Source organism: Odontesthes bonariensis, chromosome 13 (assembly GCF_027942865.1).
Source record: "Odontesthes bonariensis isolate fOdoBon6 chromosome 13, fOdoBon6.hap1, whole genome shotgun sequence".
Lineage (NCBI taxonomy): Eukaryota > Metazoa > Chordata > Actinopteri > Atheriniformes > Atherinopsidae > Odontesthes > Odontesthes bonariensis.
In genome coordinates, this window is record NC_134518.1 from 15,638,474 (window position 1) to 15,660,799 (window position 22,326).

At 40.4% G+C, this 22,326-nt stretch overlaps 1 protein-coding gene across 1 annotated transcript in view; it reads left to right on the forward strand.

Moving 5' to 3' along the window:
- The window catches only part of flt4 (fms related receptor tyrosine kinase 4), a 49,899-nt gene that overhangs the window by 26,377 nt on the left and 1,196 nt on the right, over nucleotides 1–22,326 (forward strand). The window contains exons 6-28 of the mRNA XM_075481135.1: nucleotides 515–654; nucleotides 735–906; nucleotides 2,144–2,261; nucleotides 2,422–2,588; nucleotides 4,436–4,604; nucleotides 7,587–7,722; nucleotides 8,288–8,396; nucleotides 9,187–9,546; nucleotides 10,107–10,253; nucleotides 11,013–11,144; nucleotides 11,630–11,736; nucleotides 13,970–14,105; nucleotides 14,567–14,671; nucleotides 15,732–15,845; nucleotides 16,586–16,674; nucleotides 16,925–17,084; nucleotides 17,198–17,292; nucleotides 19,013–19,135; nucleotides 19,333–19,444; nucleotides 19,704–19,803; nucleotides 20,042–20,147; nucleotides 20,262–20,386; nucleotides 22,115–22,235. Coding sequence (XP_075337250.1) covers nucleotides 515–654; nucleotides 735–906; nucleotides 2,144–2,261; nucleotides 2,422–2,588; nucleotides 4,436–4,604; nucleotides 7,587–7,722; nucleotides 8,288–8,396; nucleotides 9,187–9,546; nucleotides 10,107–10,253; nucleotides 11,013–11,144; nucleotides 11,630–11,736; nucleotides 13,970–14,105; nucleotides 14,567–14,671; nucleotides 15,732–15,845; nucleotides 16,586–16,674; nucleotides 16,925–17,084; nucleotides 17,198–17,292; nucleotides 19,013–19,135; nucleotides 19,333–19,444; nucleotides 19,704–19,803; nucleotides 20,042–20,147; nucleotides 20,262–20,386; nucleotides 22,115–22,235 — 3,143 coding nt within the window. The remainder of the gene's footprint in view (nucleotides 1–514; nucleotides 655–734; nucleotides 907–2,143; nucleotides 2,262–2,421; nucleotides 2,589–4,435; nucleotides 4,605–7,586; nucleotides 7,723–8,287; nucleotides 8,397–9,186; nucleotides 9,547–10,106; nucleotides 10,254–11,012; nucleotides 11,145–11,629; nucleotides 11,737–13,969; nucleotides 14,106–14,566; nucleotides 14,672–15,731; nucleotides 15,846–16,585; nucleotides 16,675–16,924; nucleotides 17,085–17,197; nucleotides 17,293–19,012; nucleotides 19,136–19,332; nucleotides 19,445–19,703; nucleotides 19,804–20,041; nucleotides 20,148–20,261; nucleotides 20,387–22,114; nucleotides 22,236–22,326) is intronic.

Below are 22,326 nucleotides of genomic sequence, written 5' to 3' on the forward strand. Positions count from 1 at the left end.
AGGTGTGAGATCATTCACCTCTTTTTTCAGAGGACGAGAGAGAACTCATGATCATTGCTGCGGGCCAAAAGTAATAGCAACATCAGTCAGAGCAGAAACTCAGTCCTTGCTCTGAACACTAATGGGGTGTTACAACAATCAGGCAATCCTAGTTTGCAGTACAGACATCACCATTGTAGTTATTTATTTATTTTAATCTTATTTCCAGTGACTGAAAAGCGAGATGTCTTCATTATCAGCTATGTTGGCCAGTGTCCAAAGCTTTCTTGTTTCTTCTGTCATATCTTTGATTGAGATTTCACTGTCTTCCACTTCGAATCCCCTCTATGATTTGGCTTGACGCATGAATAGAAATAGGGCAAGGTTGTGACAGACCGCTTCTTTATAGTAGGATGATTTCTCTGGTCCAAAGGAAAGCCATTTCCTCTGGTCCTGATAGGAAGGAAAAACTGCTGACAATGTCACTATGACCTCTCTTGCTGTCTACCTCCCCCTTTTTCTTTTTCCCGGACAGGAACTCAGGTTAACGATGTCAAGCTGTTTCCTGAGGACTCAGTAGAGCTAATGGTGGGGGAGGCTCTCACCCTGAACTGCACAGCAACGGTGGAGTTCGACACTGGGGTGGACATCCAGTGGTCCTATCCTGGTAAACAGGTACTTAACAGATGTTGAATCAAGGATTGCATATTGTAGAGGGTGTCTGGCAATACTCATAGCCTGTTTCTCCTCATCAGACAAACCGGCGGGTGGAGATTAGCCCATATCGAGAAGCTCTGTCACAAGCCACAGTGGCTGGCAGCGTCCTGACCATCCACAGTGTCAATGTCACAGACACTGGACCATACAATTGCAATGTCACCAGCATGGAAAAAACCCAGACCTTACAGACTCAAGTCATGGTTCATGGTAAGTGCAGGACAGCCAGCTTTATATCTATTCAAAACTGAGAAACAAAAGCAAACTTGGTCATGTGTATAACTGGCAGAGAGGAAGGGGCATGGCAGTTCCTCACCCAGAAAAAAAAGAGAGACTGATTGAATTACATCTTTTAGCTCCTCTGTCCCACATTATTTGTATTCATAGATCACCATAACCCTATATCTATGCAATTCCCTTCCACTCACCAGACATTTGCTAAAATAAGCCAAATAAACATTAAACGTCATGAATAAATAAATCTTAAGTTTGCTTTCTTTTTCATGTACCTTAGGCAAACGTGAATCTCTCTTATAGAGAGATGACCAACTGATATGCTGCTGCATGTTTAATCTTAGATCTTGTGTCTTTATCATTAACCAACAAGAGCCTGAAGTCTTCGTCACGGCATGCCATTTATCTTTGAGGACATTTCACTTCATGCTGATGCAATTCACAGAGAACCTCGTTCAACATAAAATTCAGGGTTTAATCATTGACCACCACCTCTTCTGCAAGCATACATGTATCTTTGATGTCAAGTGTCCCATATCTAATATTTGCCCCTCTTTTTACACCTCTGAGATTGATTGAAATATGGAGGAATTTATTATTGATCTGAACGTAGCCATGGCCTACACCAGCCAAGAATACATGTTTATAAATGACAACTCTGGAATTACCACAAGTTGCATTTCTCCTCCAAGATGCTAACCTCTTGTGCCCAACCACCCTCTGCAAACCAGTCTGTCTGCAGAGGTAACCAAACTCAACCAGTGAAACATGCTGCCTCACTGCCAGAGTAAACCAGCACCTCAGGAATTTGTAGCGGTTAGCAAACGTTTCTTATACATTTGTGATTGCTGAAAAAGCAAAAACACAAAAGAAAGAAACTACTGAATGTTTGCCATCTTTGTTTGGTGTGTTAGCACTCAAGCTTTTGGTGTTTTGTACAAAACATACTAGATTAGAACAAACCTCAACAGTTGTCAAATGATTTTACTTAAAACTACAAACATGTTTTTGGTAGTTCACAGAAGCTCACAAACCTCTCTAAAAGTGGGTGTATTTATGTGTGTGTGTGTCTGGTGTGTTTGACAATGACACATCTATAGCATCTCTCAAAACCACCATTTAAGCCCACAGTGGTTGAGCGTTTGATGCTCAGAACTTAGCTTCATGAATCAATCAGCACTCTATGTAAACAACCGAATGCCTTCAATTCCAGGTGAGCCATTCATCAACCTTGACTACAGAGAAGGACCTGTGGTGGAGGTAACCGATGGCCAGCAGTCATTCAAATTACAAGTAAATGTGTCTGCGTACCCCACACCTGAAATGCAATGGTAAGATAAGACGCTTTAGTGTATTCATTTAATGGGTTGGGAAATTTCCAAAAGCATATTTAGGCCCGACATAGCTGCGATTTAGAGATTAACTTGGGAGCAGAGCACCTGCACAGAGGCGTATTTTCCGCTGTAGCACCTGTGTGTGTCTTGTGTCCAGGTATAAAGACGGCCAGCTGATAAACACGAAAAGGATGGAGATGCACTCTAATCACTCTTTGGAGATTAAGGAAATTTGTGAGGCGGATTCTGGGCTGTACACAGTGGTGCTGAAAAACAGTGCTGCTATGCTGGAGGAAAGGCTCAACATCACGCTTGTTGTCAATGGTATGTGCATATTTGTTCGCCCTCAGTGCAAAACCCGGCAGATAAGTGCCTTGGACTAAAAGGTGTAATATGAGGATATGTTCTTGGGACATCACTTACAAAAATGGCATTAAATTTAGATGTGATCTTTTTATTAAAGAGAATTACACACCTTTCATTTAGAAAAACAAGATAAACATTAAAAAAAAAAAAACTTTCTAAAGCAAGTTTCAAAACTTATGTTTGTAATAGTCATGCTTGTGATCCATTACTCTCAAAGACAACACCTGTTTTCCGTTTTCCTCATTAGGATTTAGTCACGATTACTTCCAACTAATGCAGCATATTATCTATAGTACAACAAATCCTGATTTAGATGCCACAACCTTGTCGTATTGTTCATAAGGCTTACGTATAGTTCTTTTCCAGCTTGACACATACATTACTCTATGTGTCAAAACTGCGATGCTCTTATATGACCAGTAAGGAAATGAAATCGAAATAATGTTCTAAAAAAAGACGAAAAAGAAGGTAATAATCCGGCAGCTGGGGCATGAGAAAAAACAGGAAAGTAGCCGCTTTTTTAATGTTCAATATAGGATTTCTACACATCCAGTAAAAATGAATTCACCCAAAGACATGATTAAAAACTGCTACGATATAATCCAGTTTAAGATTTCTGTAATAAACTATCATCAGTTATTACATAAAGCCCATTTTTGTGATATTACCACCCCAAATTATTTCAACATGCCATTGATAGACAAGTAAGTTCTACTTTGACAATCACAGAGTTTACAGTCCCATGCAGTATGGTGGCCTATGATACTGTAGCAACACTGTCACCACAGTCATCAACTCAATTTCAATCCCCTCATAATAAAGAAATATAGAGAGTTAGTGTTGAAACTATTTTCACACATTTACTGAACCCTCAGTCATGGTTGCCAGTTGTTTATCATATTTAACACTGTTCTACAACAAAGTTCCAACAAAACAAAGTTAACTGACCTCAGTAAAAGGCATCGGGCACGTCTGGAATGACTGCAGAAGTTTGTCCCCTGTATTTTCAGTTTGTGCTCACCGTTGCCATCGTTGGACTCCATCAAAGAAAAAATCTTCAGCAGCGGATTCAACGTGTTTTATAGAATTGGCGTTGTGTTTGTTGGTGACAAGGCTCACTCTGATTGGCTGAACAGCATAGCAAATGATTTTAATAAGAATGGAGGCGGCAGTGATGACAGAGCGAGCAAACTTAACACGTTACACATAATCTCATTTGTCATCTTCATTTCTCCAAAACAAGCAACGAAACGTGGAGTGAAGAGACTGAAGACCAACAGATTATCATAACTCAAAAGATTTCGGAAGTGTTTCACATTACCGAAAAGCAAAAAGTATTATGTTTACATTTGAACTAGGTGGGAAGCTGCTGTAAATGTGATTGTGTTTCATTGTTCATTAATTTCATGTGCCGTTATTATTGATAGCAAATACATAAAGAGTGTTGCGTGCTGATTGTTTTTGGTGTGATTGCAGATGTCTAATGTAATTTTAGGGATCACATACAGTGGAAGCACATTTGATTGTTGGAATCTCGGAACAACAAAACAGAACAATAACAAACTTACCTCAGAGAGGACAAGTTTTTTTTCTGGTTCTGTTCTTCCAACAGTTTCTTCTCACAGTTTGCAGCCATTTAAACTCATCAAAATGTTCCTAATTATGAATAGAAGGTTCCATTTCTTTATATATCTGTTAGCAACACTGTGCTATTAATGGGCCGTCTCCTTTACATACAGTACACAAAGATTACACCTATTATTTCTGCCGAGATTAATTAATCGATTGTCTCTTTTGTTCCCCAGTTCCCCCACAGATTCAAGGGAAAGAAGCGATAGATCCCTCCAGTCCTTACCTCAGTGGCAGCAGCCAAATGCTAACATGTACTGCTTATGGTCTCCCTACTCCGAACATCACCTGGCAATGGAGGGCCTTGGATAGTCGCTGTGTTCTCAACAGCACACGGAGTCGACTGTAAGAAATACCTTTGGCCCACATGCATTTATTGAGAGGACGGATATTTTTGCAAAATCTTGGAAGTTGAAATGAACGGAGCAGAAAAGAGGAGAGAAGTGAAATGCAGTGGGTGGAAAGTTATGCGGGACAAAAAATAATAAAAAGAAGTGGTGGGTGTGAAATGATCTACTGGTTGTCAGGGAAGAAGAGATTGAGAAAAATGATAGAAAAGAGATGGTGAGGAAAGACAGCTGGAGGTGGATGAAAAAAGCAGACATAAAGAGGAAGGTAGGAGATGAACGCATAGATGTCGAACCAGCTTCCTGTCTCTTGCAGTAATGTTGTGACTGCGACTCCTCGTCTGCCATGGTTCAACTCTCACAGCAGCGTCTCTAATGGACAAGCACAAGCGAACACAAAGAAGACACAAACACAGCACACATGGTCACAAGCAGACTCATTTCTGTGTCAGACATGCACCTAAACCACCTGGGTTTATTTGAAGCCATCAGGGTGCTTAATACTGTGTACACACGCGCACACGCGTGCGCTTAAATGCATAAATAAACACTAAAACACAAACACTAAGCATTGCCACGGTGTTTTTCTTACTTTTTCTCTTCTAAAAGGCACAACATGATATAATTGATTCTTTGGAAAACCATGTTAAGCTTTTCCTTATTTCTGTAAGCCTGATAGTCACCTCCCTCCACCATCTTCCCCCTAGGCTTAATTTTTTAATCCGTAGCCGTTCTAACCTTTCTATGTGGGCAGGCAACATGAGTGCAGACTCAAAACGCCCTATGTGTTTTTATAGGCTGTATACTCTGCAACGCACTGACAGCAGCAGGCTGGCCTGAACTCACGGTCAGGCTGCCCAGCCCATGCTCTTTTACACGCACTATGTGTTTCTAATGTGACATTTCATGGATCTGACTAATACATAGTTGTTTTGACCTTTTCTTGTGGATTGGAATTGGATTTTCATTTTTAATCTGTTCAAACATGCAGGACTCGTCTTGGGTCTATCCTTTAAAGTTTAACACAGTGTTCATTGTGAAGAGTATATGATGAGGTAGACCAGTGGTCTGATAGGAACCAGGAACCTTTTGTTGTAAATAAATCTGCTTACATGGTCATGCCGCATGCAATATGCCATTTTCATAACAAACAGTAGACATTAAGGCCGTTTAGTTAAGGCAGGGATGTCCACATCCGGTCCTCGAGGGCCGCTGTCCTGCAGGTTTTAGATGTTTCCCTGCTTCGACACACCTTGATTTAAATCAATGCATCATTAGCAGGCTTGTGCAGAACTTAACAATCTTTTGAAGAGATCCATTTCATATGAATCAGGTGTGTTGAAGCAGGGAAACTGAAAACCTGCAGGAAAGCATCCCTCGAGGACCGGATGTGGACATCCCTGAGTTAAGGGTTTAGGTAAGTTAAGAATTTGCCATTTAGTGGCTGAGGCACTGATGCTGATATTTAGATTTACTGAATTTGAAGCTACATCCGGATAATTGGTTTAGCTTGGCATAAATGCTACATTTAGAGGAACAAGTCTGCTTGGCTTTGCCCAAAGGTGAAAAAAAATCCACCTGTGCGACTATAAACTATTGTTTCATGAATGCAGACTTCATGGACTTGTAGAAAGTGTATAGAATATTTCTGAATGATCTTACCTGTTATTTGATGTAAGTCGTCTGTTTGCACTCTCCTTATTTGACAATGTCAGTATCTAGGTGGTAATGTCAGTTTCACTGGCCTAAATAAGTAAAACTGTTCAAGACTGATAGTAATTTACTACCTGTTATACTTAGCAGAAGTTAAACCCACTGTGAACATACTGTACAAGACACACGTGATAGCTAGCTTAGTCTGGAATAGTGGTTTCAGCTGATTAAAATGTTTGATGGAACTATATCAATTAATTAAATTTCAAATATGCTGAAAAATCTCAATTCTTGACAATCGGAGGCTTGACATTTCCAATTCCATATTTGCACGACCAGATATACTTCCGTCATTAGTTGCATTTTAACCAGCTTTACATAGAACTTAAACAGCCCAGGACTTTTTTTTCCAGGAGATAAAAGATTATTTTAATCCTGGTACTGTTAAATGTCAAATTAAGTCAACTCAATTGTTTCGCTCAGTCTTGGCACTACCACGTTGAGCCTGCAGTAAAACCAGAATGTTGACTGTAGCTGTAGTAACTCAGAATCTGCATGTTACACTTTTTTTGAGGGGTTTTAGGATTTTTTATTCATGTCATAGAGCAGAACCTTTGTGAAACAATCAAAAAAAAGTGTCATTGCTCTAAATCACACCTTTCTTATCATAACCACTGCGGCATCGTTGCCTACCGTAAAAGCTGTGGCGCCCTCCATTAGAGAACAATGTGCATGTTACACATTGCTGTAGGCTTTTGGGGGTAATTTGTGGTTTAGAGAATAAACACTGTGCAGATACAATGTTTAATAAGTCTGGTTTAGCTTTTTAGCACGCCAACATTTTTCATCTGAGCTGATACGGGCACAAGGGGAGAGTCAGGCTCATTTCTTGACCATAAAATATCCAGAGGACACAGTGTTATTCATTCCTTTATTACATATACATTTATCATCAAGTTTTCTTGACAGGTTATAAGTGAAACTGGCTCATCATTACCTTCTCCTAATGTAAGATAGTTGCCTTCAGGAGAGAATGCTAAATAAATTTCCATTTCATGTTTCATTAGCTCTGCTATGATGTTCACACTGCGGATTGTCATAAAATAAATGAATGTTTTTCCACTAGTTGCTATGACACTTGATATAATTGCCTTGGCTTTGAGATGTAAGCTGATGTGAAATGCAATTCCATGAGTTGGGAAAAAAAAGGTTTCTTAAAACCCCAGGATATGGTATGACATATTATTGAATTCTTGCCCACTGTCCATTCTCTGCTGTACATATCAATGAGGGGAGATGTCATGAATGTGTCTGTGCTTCTCTCCAGGGTCGGTGAAGACACGAAGGACTGGAGTGATGAGATCGCAGACAGTCAGAATTGGCAGGACATTTACTCGCAAAACGCCATGAATGAAATTGAATTTATCGAAACGTCTGTTGCAGTGGTGAACAATCAGGAAAAGGTTAATCAAAACTTATTGTTTTTCACATTTTTTCTTTGAAAAGACCAGCTTTTTTTTTCATGACTATAAGATCCCAATGTGGCTAAGTGAATGTAGACAAAAAGGAAAGGGATATGATTTGGACAGAACCCAGAAAAGATGACATTTATGTTAGTGGACTCATCCATGAACTGTGATGTTTTTATGTAATATCCCAAATTCTGAGCTCCATAGCAGAATTTGTCAGTCGAGAGCCATTTCCTCTGCAGAAATATTTAGAACAGTCTTCCTCTGCAGACTTCCTCTAAGGATTAGTTATAAACACATCCAAACACACACGAGGGGCACATGCACACATGTGAGCACTAATAAGCCACTTCCATAGGAGGAATTCATCACAATCACGCATACACATGCCTGCGCATTTAAACATCCCATTTTTTTCAGTCACACTTGAGCAGTAAATCTGGTTTGTGTCAGCTCACAAAGAATTACATGTCATGAGAGCAGTCTTCATTGCCTTTTAGAAATAGGTACTCTTCCTCCCAGGGAATTTAACTCTCATTCTCCTTTTCTCACCTAACAGATAATAAGCAGGCTTCAAATTCGCAACGCCAGTGTTTCCATCATGTACAAGTGCTCTGCTGAAAACAAAGTGGGCAAAGATGAACGGCAGATCAACTTTTATGTAACCAGTAAGTTTGTCGAGGTACATCTTACACAAATACAAAACACGAATTTGTAGTGCTCACAGATACCAATAAGTTTACTTTCAGCTACCAATAACTTTACTTTCTACTATAGAACACAAAGTCATTAATGCAAGACTTTCCCTGGCACCACACCGGGGCCCATCAGGTCCAGGAGGGACCAAACAGCACTGTTCTGTTTAAATAGAGGGCTTTAGGCATTTTTCTATAGAAGTCACAGAGCTCAGTAAGAATGAGCAAAGTAATCATTAAGCCCAAAACCTGCCCAACGAAAAAATTGTCAGTCTGGCCCAGTTTATAAAAAGAAACATATATATATATATTTGGGATGTCTCTGTAATATTTGTATGATGCTTTATGTGGAGAGGAGCCCCAGCCACTTTTCATGAACAGAATGATGTTGACCAGGACTGTGGTTTAAAATGCCAAACATTATGCAGAAAAATATTTAAAAAAAAGAAAATTGATTTGAATTAAAAACATCCACAAAGAGCTCTACGTGGATGTGACCAACTCTTACTGCCTGATAACACAAGCAGCCCTCATATAACTAAGAATGAAGTTGACCTCAAGGTTAGCCTCAGTATTCACCACAAATAACATTTCATTCTCTACTGACTCAGTACTACATTCCATGAATAGATGCCACTGGATTTAAGGGAGAACCCACTCTATATCCTTTTATAGTTGTTGTATTTGGATGAATTTATCTTTGAAGGACTGCATTTCATCAATGTGCTTTGCAAAACTTTACTTTATTCTCTTATCCTCAAAGCCATCCCAGAGGGCTTCAGTGTCGATGTTCATCCGTCTGAAAATCCCCTGGAACAGGAGAAAGTGTCTCTGTGCTGCAAAGCTGACAATTGCTTCTACGATCAGCTGCAGTGGTACCGCCTCAACCCCCAAGCCCTGCTGGATCAGCAGGGTACGCGCCAGGAGCTGGACTGCGGGAGCGCGCACTTCAACGCTACACCGCTTCAGAGCCAGTCCTCCTTCCAAGAGCACTCCAACCACTGGATCTTGCACTTCACCATTGAATCCATACGGCTGCAGGATGAGGGACATTATGTGTGCAAGGCTCAGAGCAGACACAGAGAGGAGAAACAGTGCCTGTTTAGATACATCACTGTCAAAGGTGAGGTTAAAAAAAAAAGAGAGATGAAAGCCCCAGACACAGAGATACACATAACACCCAGCACAGAAAATAGTCACTTTAACCACAGGTAATTATAGGGCAAGGCTCAAGCCTCGGCAGTGGAAACACACATGGGTCGCAGCAGTGGAGCCAGTGCTGAGATGCTGGAGGCTTACAATTACGCACACTCGCAAAAAGATGCCCACACAGCCCAGTATCCACACCCACACATGATGGAGAGAGCACCTGGTGTTTACACAACATAGATATGTAGTGGCAGAAAGCAGAGCAGAGATGCCCCGAGGCAGAAATGCACAGACAATTTCAGGTTTCATTCATGTTGTGTACTGAACAACCTTGCATTCGTGCCTTGAGGACAAATGCACATTTTGATGTTTTTTTTCCCCTCTATTTTTGGCTGTTTTCAGTCCTTAAAGACTGTTAACTTTTACTCATATCATGTTCATTTATAGTCCTTGGGTTGAACTGTTCACATCAGCTCAGACAAGTCATAGATGTCCTAATACTTTCTCCCTCCCGACTTCTGTTTCCATCTGTAGCCCTGGAGGCACCCCGGTACAAGCGCAGCCTCACCAACCAGACGGTGAATGTGACCGAGTCTCTGCGGATGGAGTGTGACGTGGAGGGCAGACCTCTGCCCCTTCTCTCCTGGTTCAAAGACAACCAGCCGCTCCACCAAATGTCAGGTGAATAAATATGCCTACACAGGTGATACACATATTTGCACAACTGTGCTGCTGCCCACCTGTCAACTTAGCAGCCACACATGCAGAGAGATACTCCCACACGCCGGCAGTACCTCCGAATGTTCACTCCTATGGAACACCAGCAGGCAGAACTTGTATCTTACTTGAGCTTATCCACCTTATGTAAACTTCAGAGAAAAGACTAGAAACAATACTCAGATACAATGGACTTTCAATAGATGTTGCAGTTAATTATGATGAATGTCAGTAGAGCTATTAAAAAAAACAACTTGGAAACGCATGCTGACACACAACCACACACATGCTACTCAAGAAATGTCTCAAACAGAACAAGAGACAAGAATATTTGTACAGACTTTGCTGCACACCCATAAAACTCACATAAAACCCTGCCGGCCAACTGATATGACTCATTACCTTTCTCGGTGTGCGACATTTCTAAACATCTGAAGGTGATGAGGGGGCGGGCTGTGTCAGCACGGGTCTGAGTGAAAGCCAATGCTCCGGGTTCACTCAGTCAGCCTGCTGGGCCATATGGCCCGACACATAGGACGATGTGATGATATATACAATAAATTACAAATTACCACAGACTGAGGTGTGTGATAAGAATCCAAAGAAATGTTGAGGAAAATGATGCTGAAATCATGACGTGAGAGGTGAGGATGTTGAGCCCAGTCATAGCACATTTTGCAGAGTTAGTGTCACTAATCATGCCGAGTACCCCCCCCCCCGCAGGGATCCAGCTGCAAGATTCAAACCGCACGCTGAGTATCCAGCGCGTCAGAGAGGAGGATGCTGGAGTTTACACCTGCACAGCCTGCAACAAGCGAGGTTGTGTCCACTCCTCAGCAGCCATAAGTGTCCTCGGTGAGACAGAGCAACCCGCACACACAAACACAAACACACACACACACACACAAACACACGCATGCAACCATACATGTAACTCTCAAGTGCACTCAGGCCTGAAATCGCAGTCACCCTCACAAGCTCATGTATTCACCCACAAAAGGCGGACGCCTCAGACTTTGCTGCAGCTGAAGCTGTGCTTATGGTTATGTACACTATTTTACAATCAAATCAAATTCACTGACTGCTCGGACATTTTGTATTCAGAATGAATAATTGAATGGCTTTGCTGGATGTGGTTTCATGATGAATGGCTAAAATGAGCGAATGTCTGCTGAGCGCATTGATTCGAGCTCAAGATTTAAGGAGCTGTGGCAAATACTTTGTAACACAGCACCCTCTGTAGTTGGGACAGAGTGATAGAATGGAGGGGTTTTTGCATAGTTTTCAAACTTTGGCAATTAAAAGTGACTTTCTTTGTTCGCTTTCTTCTTTGTGTTAAGGTTCAACTGAAAAGGCCAATGTGGAGATAGTAATACTCATCGGGACTGGAGTCATTGCCGTTTTCTTCTGGGCCTTGCTCATCCTCATCTTCTGCAATGTGAAACGGGTCAGGGGACGTCACTTTTCACCTTTTTCTTATGTGTTTGTGAAAGGAACCGGCAGGCTGTGATTGAGGCATCTTGACCTCTGGCATCCAGCATGCCTGTGTGCGTGTTAGCCCAAAACTCTTTGAAATTTCCAGAGGGTCTATGATTCACACACAGAGAGAGTTACTGATATCTGCTGAACGGGAGTCTAATCAGTCGTTTTCTGCTATTAGACCTATGCGAAGAATGTTCATAACAAAGTTCCAGATGCTTTTTGAATGTTCTCATCTAGGCATTCATGATATTAGGAACAATTTGCAGGGCGGTGCTGTCATTAACAAATTAAATTTGAGATGGCCTTTTTATACTCTCACTTCCACCATCTCAATCTTTTGTCCCCTAACAGTTTGTTGATTGAATCCCTCTGTATTTCTGCTTTTATGTGGCAGCAGATTTGGCAGGTTTGTCAAAAACAACAAACTGTTGCAGCCGATTAAATGCATGATCTAAAAGTTTTTTATTAACCACAGATTGTGGTCTCAGAAACTCAACTTTTCAAAGTTCTGAGACAAATTAAGTCATAAGGAGATGGCCTTTGAAAGACTTGTCTAAATAATTGTTCTGCACCGTTTCAAGTACTCAGAGATAATTCTATAAAAGCAAAATGGAAATGAGCAGGATAAGCTCATGAGTGCCTTGATGTATTTTTCACATAATTGTCACATAACAAATTAGAGTATGGGCTGTCAAGTCACATGAAAATAACTGTTTCCCAGCTAAGTAGCAGGCAATTAGTCAATGCTGGATCAACTATTATAAAAACTGTGGACATCTTGGAAGTTTTAACCTTAAATTTGACAATAATTTATGTTGAACTTATCTTGAGTCTTAACCAAAAGTCCTTCTCAAATATATCTTTAACAAAAAATAAAAATTAATGAAAATTGCACCCATAACTAATTTAAACAAACACTTCTTTGACTACACATACATTAATTACTCTGTGAATTATATTCTCTACTCTCAGAAATAAGCTCGAACACAGATGTGTTTCATTTGATTGAATTCTTTTATGCATTATATAGTCAGAATACTGTTTGTTCTATATGTCAGCCAATAAAACAAATCTTTTTTAAAACACAACTGTAAAAGCAGTGACATCCCCCTCCACAGTTGGACCATAAACAGTCAGACTGACAAAAAAAAGCTACAGCACATTGAACAACAACCCACGTTACCCACATTTCAATTCAAAGTATTCCTCTTGTATAACAAGTCTATATTCACACAGGATGTTATGCTATATGTATGTAACAGTGACCCGAGGAGTATTTTGAATCTTTTGGTCGATTTTCTTCAATTTTTCACACATTACTCAACGAAAATGAAAACAGCCCAAAAAAATCTTTGCACTTTGTAAATCAATCTTGATGCAAGTGAAAACAGTCTAGGCTGCCATTTCACTGTACTCCAGCAAAGAGCGCTGTCTACATGTAGATTTGATTATAGTAGGCCCAAGTTGTCTCTGCCACTGACAGACGGGTTAGAAAGGTCAGCGGCTGTGATGGTAGAAACGGATGTAGGCTTGAGAGCTTCAAAAAAGAGAAACAGCAAATGCTGTGTTTATGTCTAAGAGGGGACATATACACACATATATGTCTCTATATAGATATATATTTACATATATATCAAGTTTATCATATATATATATAAAATATCCACAAACTGTCAGTATGACTTAGCTGCATGCTGTCTACAAACATTCTAAGAAGATCAAGGCTTTCTCTGACAGTGAATTTGTTTAGAATGTGTGGCATGAGCAGCTAGCATTAGCCTAGTTTCATTTCAATGTTCTAATGCATGGTCCTACTTTAGAATGGTCATCTGTAAAAAAGAAAAAAAAAAAATATTTTCCCCATACATGCTTTCTCCTCAAGACCACTGTGAACAGCATGCTGCCCGTCTGTCAGTTTATAATCTCCAGCTCAGTACGCTGTCAGTCAAACACACACAGGCTTCTTCCATAACTTTACTTTCTATTTGATAAAAGCCATAAAACGCACACTTAAACAGTTTTTTTGCAAACTATTTGTTGCTTTGCTATTTGTGAACTTTTTCCCTCTGACCTTTTCTACTCGCTGTGCTCATATCTGTGCTCCTCCAGCACTTCCTTCACCAGATTTGCCGTCATTCAACCCATCCTGATCTCTGACACCCTCACCTTGCAATAAGCCCTGTTTATCTAAACTGCAGGTTAACCCAGCAGACATAAAGACAGGCTATCTGTCAATCATAATGGACCCGGGAGAGGTGCCACTTGATGAACAGTGTGAATACCTGCCCTATGACTCGTCACAGTGGGAGATCTCACGAGACAGACTCCAACTGGGTGAGCAACTCAAAAAAGTAGGAGAGAAAAAAGGATGGATGGGTGGCGAAGTGGCATATTAGATGGAAATGTGAGCGTGTGTGTGTGTGTGTGTGTGTGTGTGTGAGGATATATACAAGGATGGGTGAGAGTGAATAGATGGATGAAACTAAATTATTTTTCCATTTCCATAATACATAATAGTCTGAGTTTGGATCGCAGCCAGCTGTGCAGAGAGCTGCCAAGTAGAGTGCTAATGTTAAATATGTGTTCATTCCCAGACCAGCCCTTAAAAAAACGCCCAGAGGAAAAGCATCTGTTTCGCAGCAGCAACTTATGGAAACATGTTGTTTTCCTCTTCCTTGTCCGTGTGGAATTTGTGTGCATTTACGTTTTTGCAAATGTGTTTCATGTACTCCAGTGAGACTAAAACCAATCTGAATAATTACCCCCCCCCCCAACTCTGATTTCTCCTGACATAGGAAAGGTATTAGGCCATGGTGCCTTTGGAAAAGTAATTGAAGCATCCATCTACGGCATCAACAAGAGCAACAGTTTGGACACAGTGGCTGTCAAGATGCTGAAAGGTGAGATTTTGCGTTGTTTATATATAATTTATATATGTCATATATTGTATTCTTTATGTGAATACCGCTTCCTAAAAAGCCGCTGATGCAAAGATTGGATGTTATCCTAAACTGGAGTTTGCTAAAGGACTCTGTTATATAGGTATATGACCGTATAGGTCTAATCTGCATTTGCAGTGATTAAACACATCACTGTCTGTGCTAACAACTTCACCAAAGGTTACTTTGAGTCAGCTGGATTTGAAGTGTTTATTGTAGAGGTTAACCTCCCTATAAATAAAGGCTGATGACTCACAAAGCTTGTGCTATTGAAGACATATTAGTTTGAATAATTCCCAACAACAAAAGTAAAATCTTGGACAGCATTTTGTAAATGGAACAGATAAAGACTATACACGTAGCCATAGTGATGTTACCTGTTGGTTTGTTGACTATGGTTTTAAAGCCGTACATTCAGCATTTTAGCTGTTGCTTTGTTGTTTCTCCGAAATAAATCACTGGACCTGAGGAGCTAGCAATGGAGACAGTAAGCTAACAGTGATTAGAGAAATAAGTCCTTTTTTTCCTCATGGAATTCTATAAATCTTCAGACTTCTTTTAGTGAGTATGGGAGATGCCACCTGCTGGCCAATGGATAGAATGCATGTTTAAGGCTCTTCTGGACTGGCTTTATTTTTCAGATGGTATGTCCATCCTTTATGTACAATAAATGGGACAGATTAGATAAAAGTTGAACTCTTTGAGAAAAATACACAATGTGTAAACAGTGGTTGCACATTGTGCTGCATGGTGGAGGCAGGATCATTGCTTTGCTGCCTCAAAGGTCGTCTTGCAGTCTTTGAGGAAGCAGTGAATTCAAAATTATATGATGCATAGGAGAGCCTTGGTGATAATGTTTTGCAGCAGGCATCAGTAGATTGCTCAGTGTTTAAAAAGTAAAACCATTTGTGTTTGTCTACAAAATGTCAGACCACATTTCATCACTGCAAAGAAAGGATTTACAAACTTTTTTTCACAACTGTATGATGATAATAGCTCACCGTTTGGGCATGGTTTACAGATGGAGCCACAGCCAGTGAACACAAAGCCTTGATGTCAGAGTTAAAGATTCTGATTCACATCGGCAATCATCTGAATGTGGTGAACCTGTTAGGAGCCTGCACCAAACCCAACGGTGAGTCAACAGATTTGCATGGTTCACACTTCAATGTATATGTGAGACTGTTCGTTTGAAATGTAATCACAGTGTCGGTAGAGGCTAGTCATGAATTCCAAACTGATGGACTGAATAAACAAGATATTCTGCAATTCAAAATGTGGGTAAAATTATGTGAACACCATAAGAAAAAAAAAAAAAGAATATTGGATTGGCTGTCTTGTCACTGTAGTACGATTTCAGGCTCTTTTTCGAATATGGAGATATTTTTAACGTCATGAGTCCTTTGGAGCCTTACATTTGTCTATTTGTTCTGTTCAGTGAGAAATTCCTCTTCGTAAGAAGTGCTTACATAATCTTGTCCACCCCGTGTAGCTTTCATCTCTTTTGTAACAGCTAACCAAATGAGAAGTAGAACAGATACCTTTTGTTTAAAACTATACATGAATTTGACCTGCAGAGCACATTTTTGAGGAAGGGGGGGGCCTGTTACATCTGAAAATGTTTATCCTAAATAAAAGCAACCAGGCAGATAATCTCAGGCAGGAAATACTCAAGCTGAAATGCGGCCCTGTACTATACTGGATATGGTGGGAGGAAAGAAAGAATGAGCTCTTAAGCAAGAAGCAGAAATCCCTGTCATGGTTGATAATATGGAAGCAACGTGGCAATGTGTGCTGACACAGCTGTAGCCTTTTCTTACATCATTTCTTTAAACCAAAGAGCAGAGCTGACATTTGAAACATCTGTATCACTAGGTCCGCTGATGGTGATAGTGGAATACTGCAAGTATGGGAATCTTTCCAACTTCCTGCGAGCCAAGAGAGAGTTCTTCCTTCCGTACAGGGTATCAAAACACAGCAGAACCTGAAGCCCTCTCAACACTTTTTTATCTGTTTGCCTGCTATGGCGGCTGGATCTTTGGAAAGACTCACTTTTTCATTTTTTGATTTATTTTGCTCCATATTTCTGTGGTTGCTTTGTACCCTTTAATGTAATTTGTGCTCACAAATTCTGTTAGCTCTGACACACTTATTCTGTAAGTCAATTTTCAGTATTGATTGTGGAGATGATGCATCAGACAGTTTCCCTCTTAGGATCGTTCTCCGAAAACCCAGAGCCAAGTGAGGCGGATGATTGAAGCGGGTCAGATGGACCAAAGAGCTCGGCAGCCGCCTCCTGCCACCTCCTCCCCACTCAGCGGTCCTCAGAATGCGTCATCCAAGGCGTCCAATCAGAATCCCACGGTGGAGAAAAGTGAGTCATCTTTTTTACATCATGAGGGTGAATTATTTCACTCACAGTTCAACAATGAAATCTTGTTTTGTGTTGTTTTCTGTCTTGACCAACCACTTTTATTCCCTCTCCAGTGGAGGACTTGTGGAAAACCCCGCTGACGATAGAAGATTTAATTTGCTACAGTTTCCAGGTGGCTCGTGGGATGGAGTTCCTGGCCTCCCGAAAGGTTAATTTTCAGCACTACTGTCAACAATTAGCAAAGAAGCTGTGGTGAGCAGAGCTTGGCTTCAGAGGCAGTGGCTCAGAGTCTGGATCACTGATGTGGGAGTTGGCTGCGGTAGAGCGGGTCTTCTAGTAATCTTCATCAGTTTGATCGCAGCAAGGTTACAAGTTACCAGTTAAACTAACAGCTTCTGCGAGTGCACCACTTGACTCATTTTAGAGAAAAAAAACTATTTTTGCTTCTGTGATGAATTGTTGTACTCCTTTAAATTATAGAAATGATTTCTATGTATTCATAATCATTTTTAAGCCAGGACTTTGACGGTGTCTTTTTGGGTTGAGCCTGTAACAGCACTTCTGGCTATTTTCAGCATACTTATTCACCAATAGAGTATGTCTAAATGCAAAGTTGCTACACTTAAAGTACCAAAACCCCAAATCAGTAAAAATACACAATGCATGAGTAATTTATAATATCATATTAAAGCTGTGGCGGAGGACCTTTTTTCACCAATAAGTTCTGTTCATTAAAAAAGATTTAACTGCATCTTGCTGATGACACATATCTTTTCCAGTGTTGACTTTTAGTGCGTGGCATTAGCAATGAAGAATATGTTTTGTATCTATGTAAACTAAATCACACAACTTCAAATTGACTGAGTCTTTCAACAGGTTATCACGTTTTATACACAGTGTATATATATAAGTTAGGATGATTACTACTGTTAAAGGCGTGTCAGGGATATTGTGCAGGGTAATTGTTGGCAATGTATTATATTCATGAATCAATCATATGATTTAATTTAAATTTTTAATCAGCAAAGTAACTCTCATTATAAGATGGACTTATAAGAATAAAAAGTACAATGTGTCACACAGTGATTTTGTGCAGTAGTAATAAGAAGAATAAGCATATCATTAATTTTTGTGTTTAGTTTGGTGGACAGATGGTTTGGTTGTAGTATTATGTGGAATAAAACAGTCATGAATCAATTATAATGGGAATATGAGTCAAATTGGATAAGATTAAATCCGGATATTATCTAATATTAACCATTAAATCTAAAAAAAATTAATTGAAATTTGATTTAACTGAACTGATTTTTCTAGCATCCAGTTACTGGAGTGCAAAAGTGTCCTTTTCAAAGTTATTGGATTGTTTCAGTTTGCCAGTGAGCTGATTTGATTCTAATGAACTCAGCCTGCATCGAAACGTGCTTTTAAAAAATAATTATTGTCGTGTTTCATGACAACACTGATACGGGGAGGCGTACAGCCTGCTACCGAACAGCTCAGATGAGATTCAGTGTGACTGGATGAATAATGGACTTAATGGTAGTAGCCATTACTGCTAATGAGCATTGGAGTGAGGCTTAAAGCAGACAGATTGACTTTAAATGACTTCCCCAAACCACTCGCGACTTTAAAGGCACATTTACTTGACAGCTTTCAGAAAGATATTGGACCCCTGCAGAGACTCTGCATAGCCCAGCCTGGTTGTGACATAACATAGAGACACACCTGCACACATAAGGACAAACACACTGTCACACTCTAAGCAGACTGATTGTAAAATAGCAGGGCTGCTATTTACTGCCTCCAAATCATATATGAAATTCACTCATCAGAGGAGAGAAGGTGCATACGATGCATGCAAACACTTCCGCACACATGTGCACACGCAGCTGTCTGCAGGGGAATGATGCATGTCTGTGTACCAACAGTGTATCCACAGGGACCTGGCGGCCCGGAACATTCTCCTGTCAGAGAACAACATTGTGAAGATCTGTGACTTTGGTTTGGCCAGGGACATATACAAAGACCCCGACTACGTCAGGAAAGGCAATGTATGACGACCCCCCCCCCCCCCCGCACATACACACACACACACACACACACAATCGCTTCAACACCAGCTAAACTCCCAGATTATTATCTATCTGCCACAGGGAGACATCAGACTAAGTTTTCTGTTTTTCAAACCACCCAAGTAGTGACTACATTTAACGCTATGTCCTTTCTTTTTGTCTTGATCTTCTCTCAGGCTCGCCTGCCTTTAAAGTGGATGGCTCCAGAGAGTATCTTTGACAAAGTGTACACCAGCCAGAGTGATGTGTGGTCCTTCGGAGTCCTTCTCTGGGAAATCTTTTCACTCGGTAAATTGTGTTTTTTGAGGACAGGGATTTGTATTGTTATGAGAGGAGCCATTTCAATAACACCTTTGTGCGGAGTCGCCGTGTTTGAAAGTGTCTATAAATGTCTGTTTGTGTCAAACACAATTAAGAATTTACTCTGTTTTAGCTTTTAGAAGCTCAGTAAATATCCATCACTTTTATCCAAATATAGAAAGCCTCCCCCCCCCCGCTACACCTGACATGAGCATTAATGTGTCACCCTCTCCTTTTGAATGCTCAGGTGCATCTCCTTACCCAGGAGTGCAGATTGATGAGGACTTTTGTAAACGGCTGAAAGACGGTGTCAGGATGAGAGCACCAGAGACCGCATCCCCTGAAATGTAAGTATTTTCTTTTCTTTCTTTCTCCTCCACATTCTGAGGAAAAATAGGCCTTTCCTATCAAATAGGACTCGTAATGCTGAATCCTTTTATATCATCAAGCAGGTTGTAAGAGCAAATTTGCTCATAATAGTCATTCAACTGACACCCACATTTGGGAAATAAGACGGGATCAAATTGGTCATTTTAGTAACGAGTTTGTTGCTCTTGTTGTGACTGTGCTGCCCTCTACTGGCAGATACGGCATCATGCTGGCCTGCTGGCAAGGCGAGCCCAAAGAGAGGCCGACATTTCCAGCTCTTGTTCAGATCCTGGGAGACCTGCTGCAGGACAACAGCCTCCCTGTAAGTTTTACACGAGAGGTAACAACTACAAAATCTATCTTCACTGAACAGACAGTTCAGGAGTGGTTCTGTTTTTGAGTTTTTGGGTCTTGGTGTTCTTCTTGTTCCCAACAGGATGGAAAGGATTACATCCCCCTGAACCACTCACAGAACTCAGAAGATGACGGGTTCTCGCAGGCTTCATCACGTCCTGCATCTGAGGAAGAACTGAGATTGGCTTGCAACACTTTGCCCACAAGGTACAGATACGTCCTCTTCCTTTCCTTCAAAACTCAAAAAAATTGATGTGTAGGAAGCGGGATGTGAAAGGCCCACCGCTAAACTGTTTTTTTTTTTTTAATAAAAAAATCCAGCAAATAGTCAAGATCTATAAGGGAAGTGCTGTCAGTACAGCCAAAGCCAGATATAGCTCATCGCTTGTTTAGGAATAATTTTTGTTCAACCCAGTCAAAGGAAAAACTAAAAAAATCCAGTTATCAAATAACAATAAACAGCACAGGTGCATTATGTCAGATGATCTTTCATTTGAAATAGACTAAGTAATTGGTCTATGAATTAATTGCGCTTCAACCTTTGCTATTTCAAAAGTATTAACATTGATTGCAAGGTAAAGACTCTACAGGCCAGACTCTACAGGCCTCAGTTAGCATGTTTAATGTTAAAGGTTATGACAGCACAAGTAGAAAAGAAATCTATCAAGGATGGCTTGTTTTGGAGGTTTGCCAGGAAAAAGCCTCTTCTCTCTAAAAACAACTGCTAGCACAGCTTTGGTTTGCAAAGCTACATCTGAACCAAACACAAGACATCTGTAACAGAATCCTTTGGACAGATGAGACCAAATTTGAGGTATTTGGCCCTAATGTACAGCACCCGTTGGCAAAAACCAAACACAGCACAAACACCTCATACCAACTGTCAATCAAGGTGATTTGGGCTTGTTTTGCTGCTTAAGGATTTAGATACTGTACAGTCGTCAAGTTGACCACAGGCTCCTCTGTGTACCAAAGTATTGTCGAGTCAAATATGAGGCTGCCTGTCCGACTACAGAAGCTTGGCCAAATTGGGTCACACATTAGGACAATGGTCCCAAACACAGCAGCAAATTTACAACAGAATTGCTAGAAGAGAGGCTTTACTATGTCCTGATGCGTAAAACCATTGAAATAAAAGAGGGTGCACTAGTTCATCTCAGTTCAGCTCTCATTTGTAATTAATCGCTGTATTCAATCAGATCCAAATCCAAGTTACGTGTTTTTCCAGCATTACATGCAAACTATTGGTCATGAGGATTCATTCAAAAATCCATTCGGATATGTTAAAAAAAAGAAGTGTGAAAAGTGTGTAAAAACTGTGCTCTGACAGGTTCTAAGAATCCAATTTGAAATTAACTTGCCTGTGCTTTATAATCCCAAACAAGCTTAAATTGACAGCGTCTGCTTTGCAATTCCTCCTCATATAATGCCAGCACAAAGGAGCTTAGTGAGGAGAGAGAAAAAGTAAACTCTTAATACGACAGCCGTGGTCTAAAAACCAGGTAACACATATTAATATGTGGGATAAGTCAATTTAACTATAAAAGAAAAGAAGAACACACACACGCAACAACTTGCAGCTGCACTGGATTCCTCACTTTCTTTACAGTAAACGCTACAAGTTAAAGGGGCATGTCGCACTGTCATGTGTGAAGAGGAAGAGGGGCAAAAAAACATCGACATGACTGTATTTTAGCACCATATTTTAGTGGGCTCAATATACTATTTATGTGACTGTCAAGTAAAACTGAAAATGATAACAAATTTTAAGGAAACGTATAACTTATTATGAGCGACTTAAAGAGCAAAGTCTGCTTCTGCTTTTTGCAAAGAATGAGACATGTTTTGTAAATGTCCGTTAGGACTTTGTTTTATCTTCCTCTTGAAATTGTATCATGCGTTTATCTGTTGATTTCTTCCATAACTCTTGACCAGGTATTATAACTGCGTGCCCTTTGCCGGCTGTGTGTTTGTGGGACCCTCTAAAATATGCCAGCCCAGAGTGAAGACATTTGAAGAGTTGCCCCTGGAGATGCATCCGCAGAAATCTCCTCAAGTAAGCTCTTCATCCTTTTATCACTTGTTGGAAATGTGGCCAGGCTGGTGACATTTTATTTTATTTTTTTCCTCGGATGGTTTTGGACTTT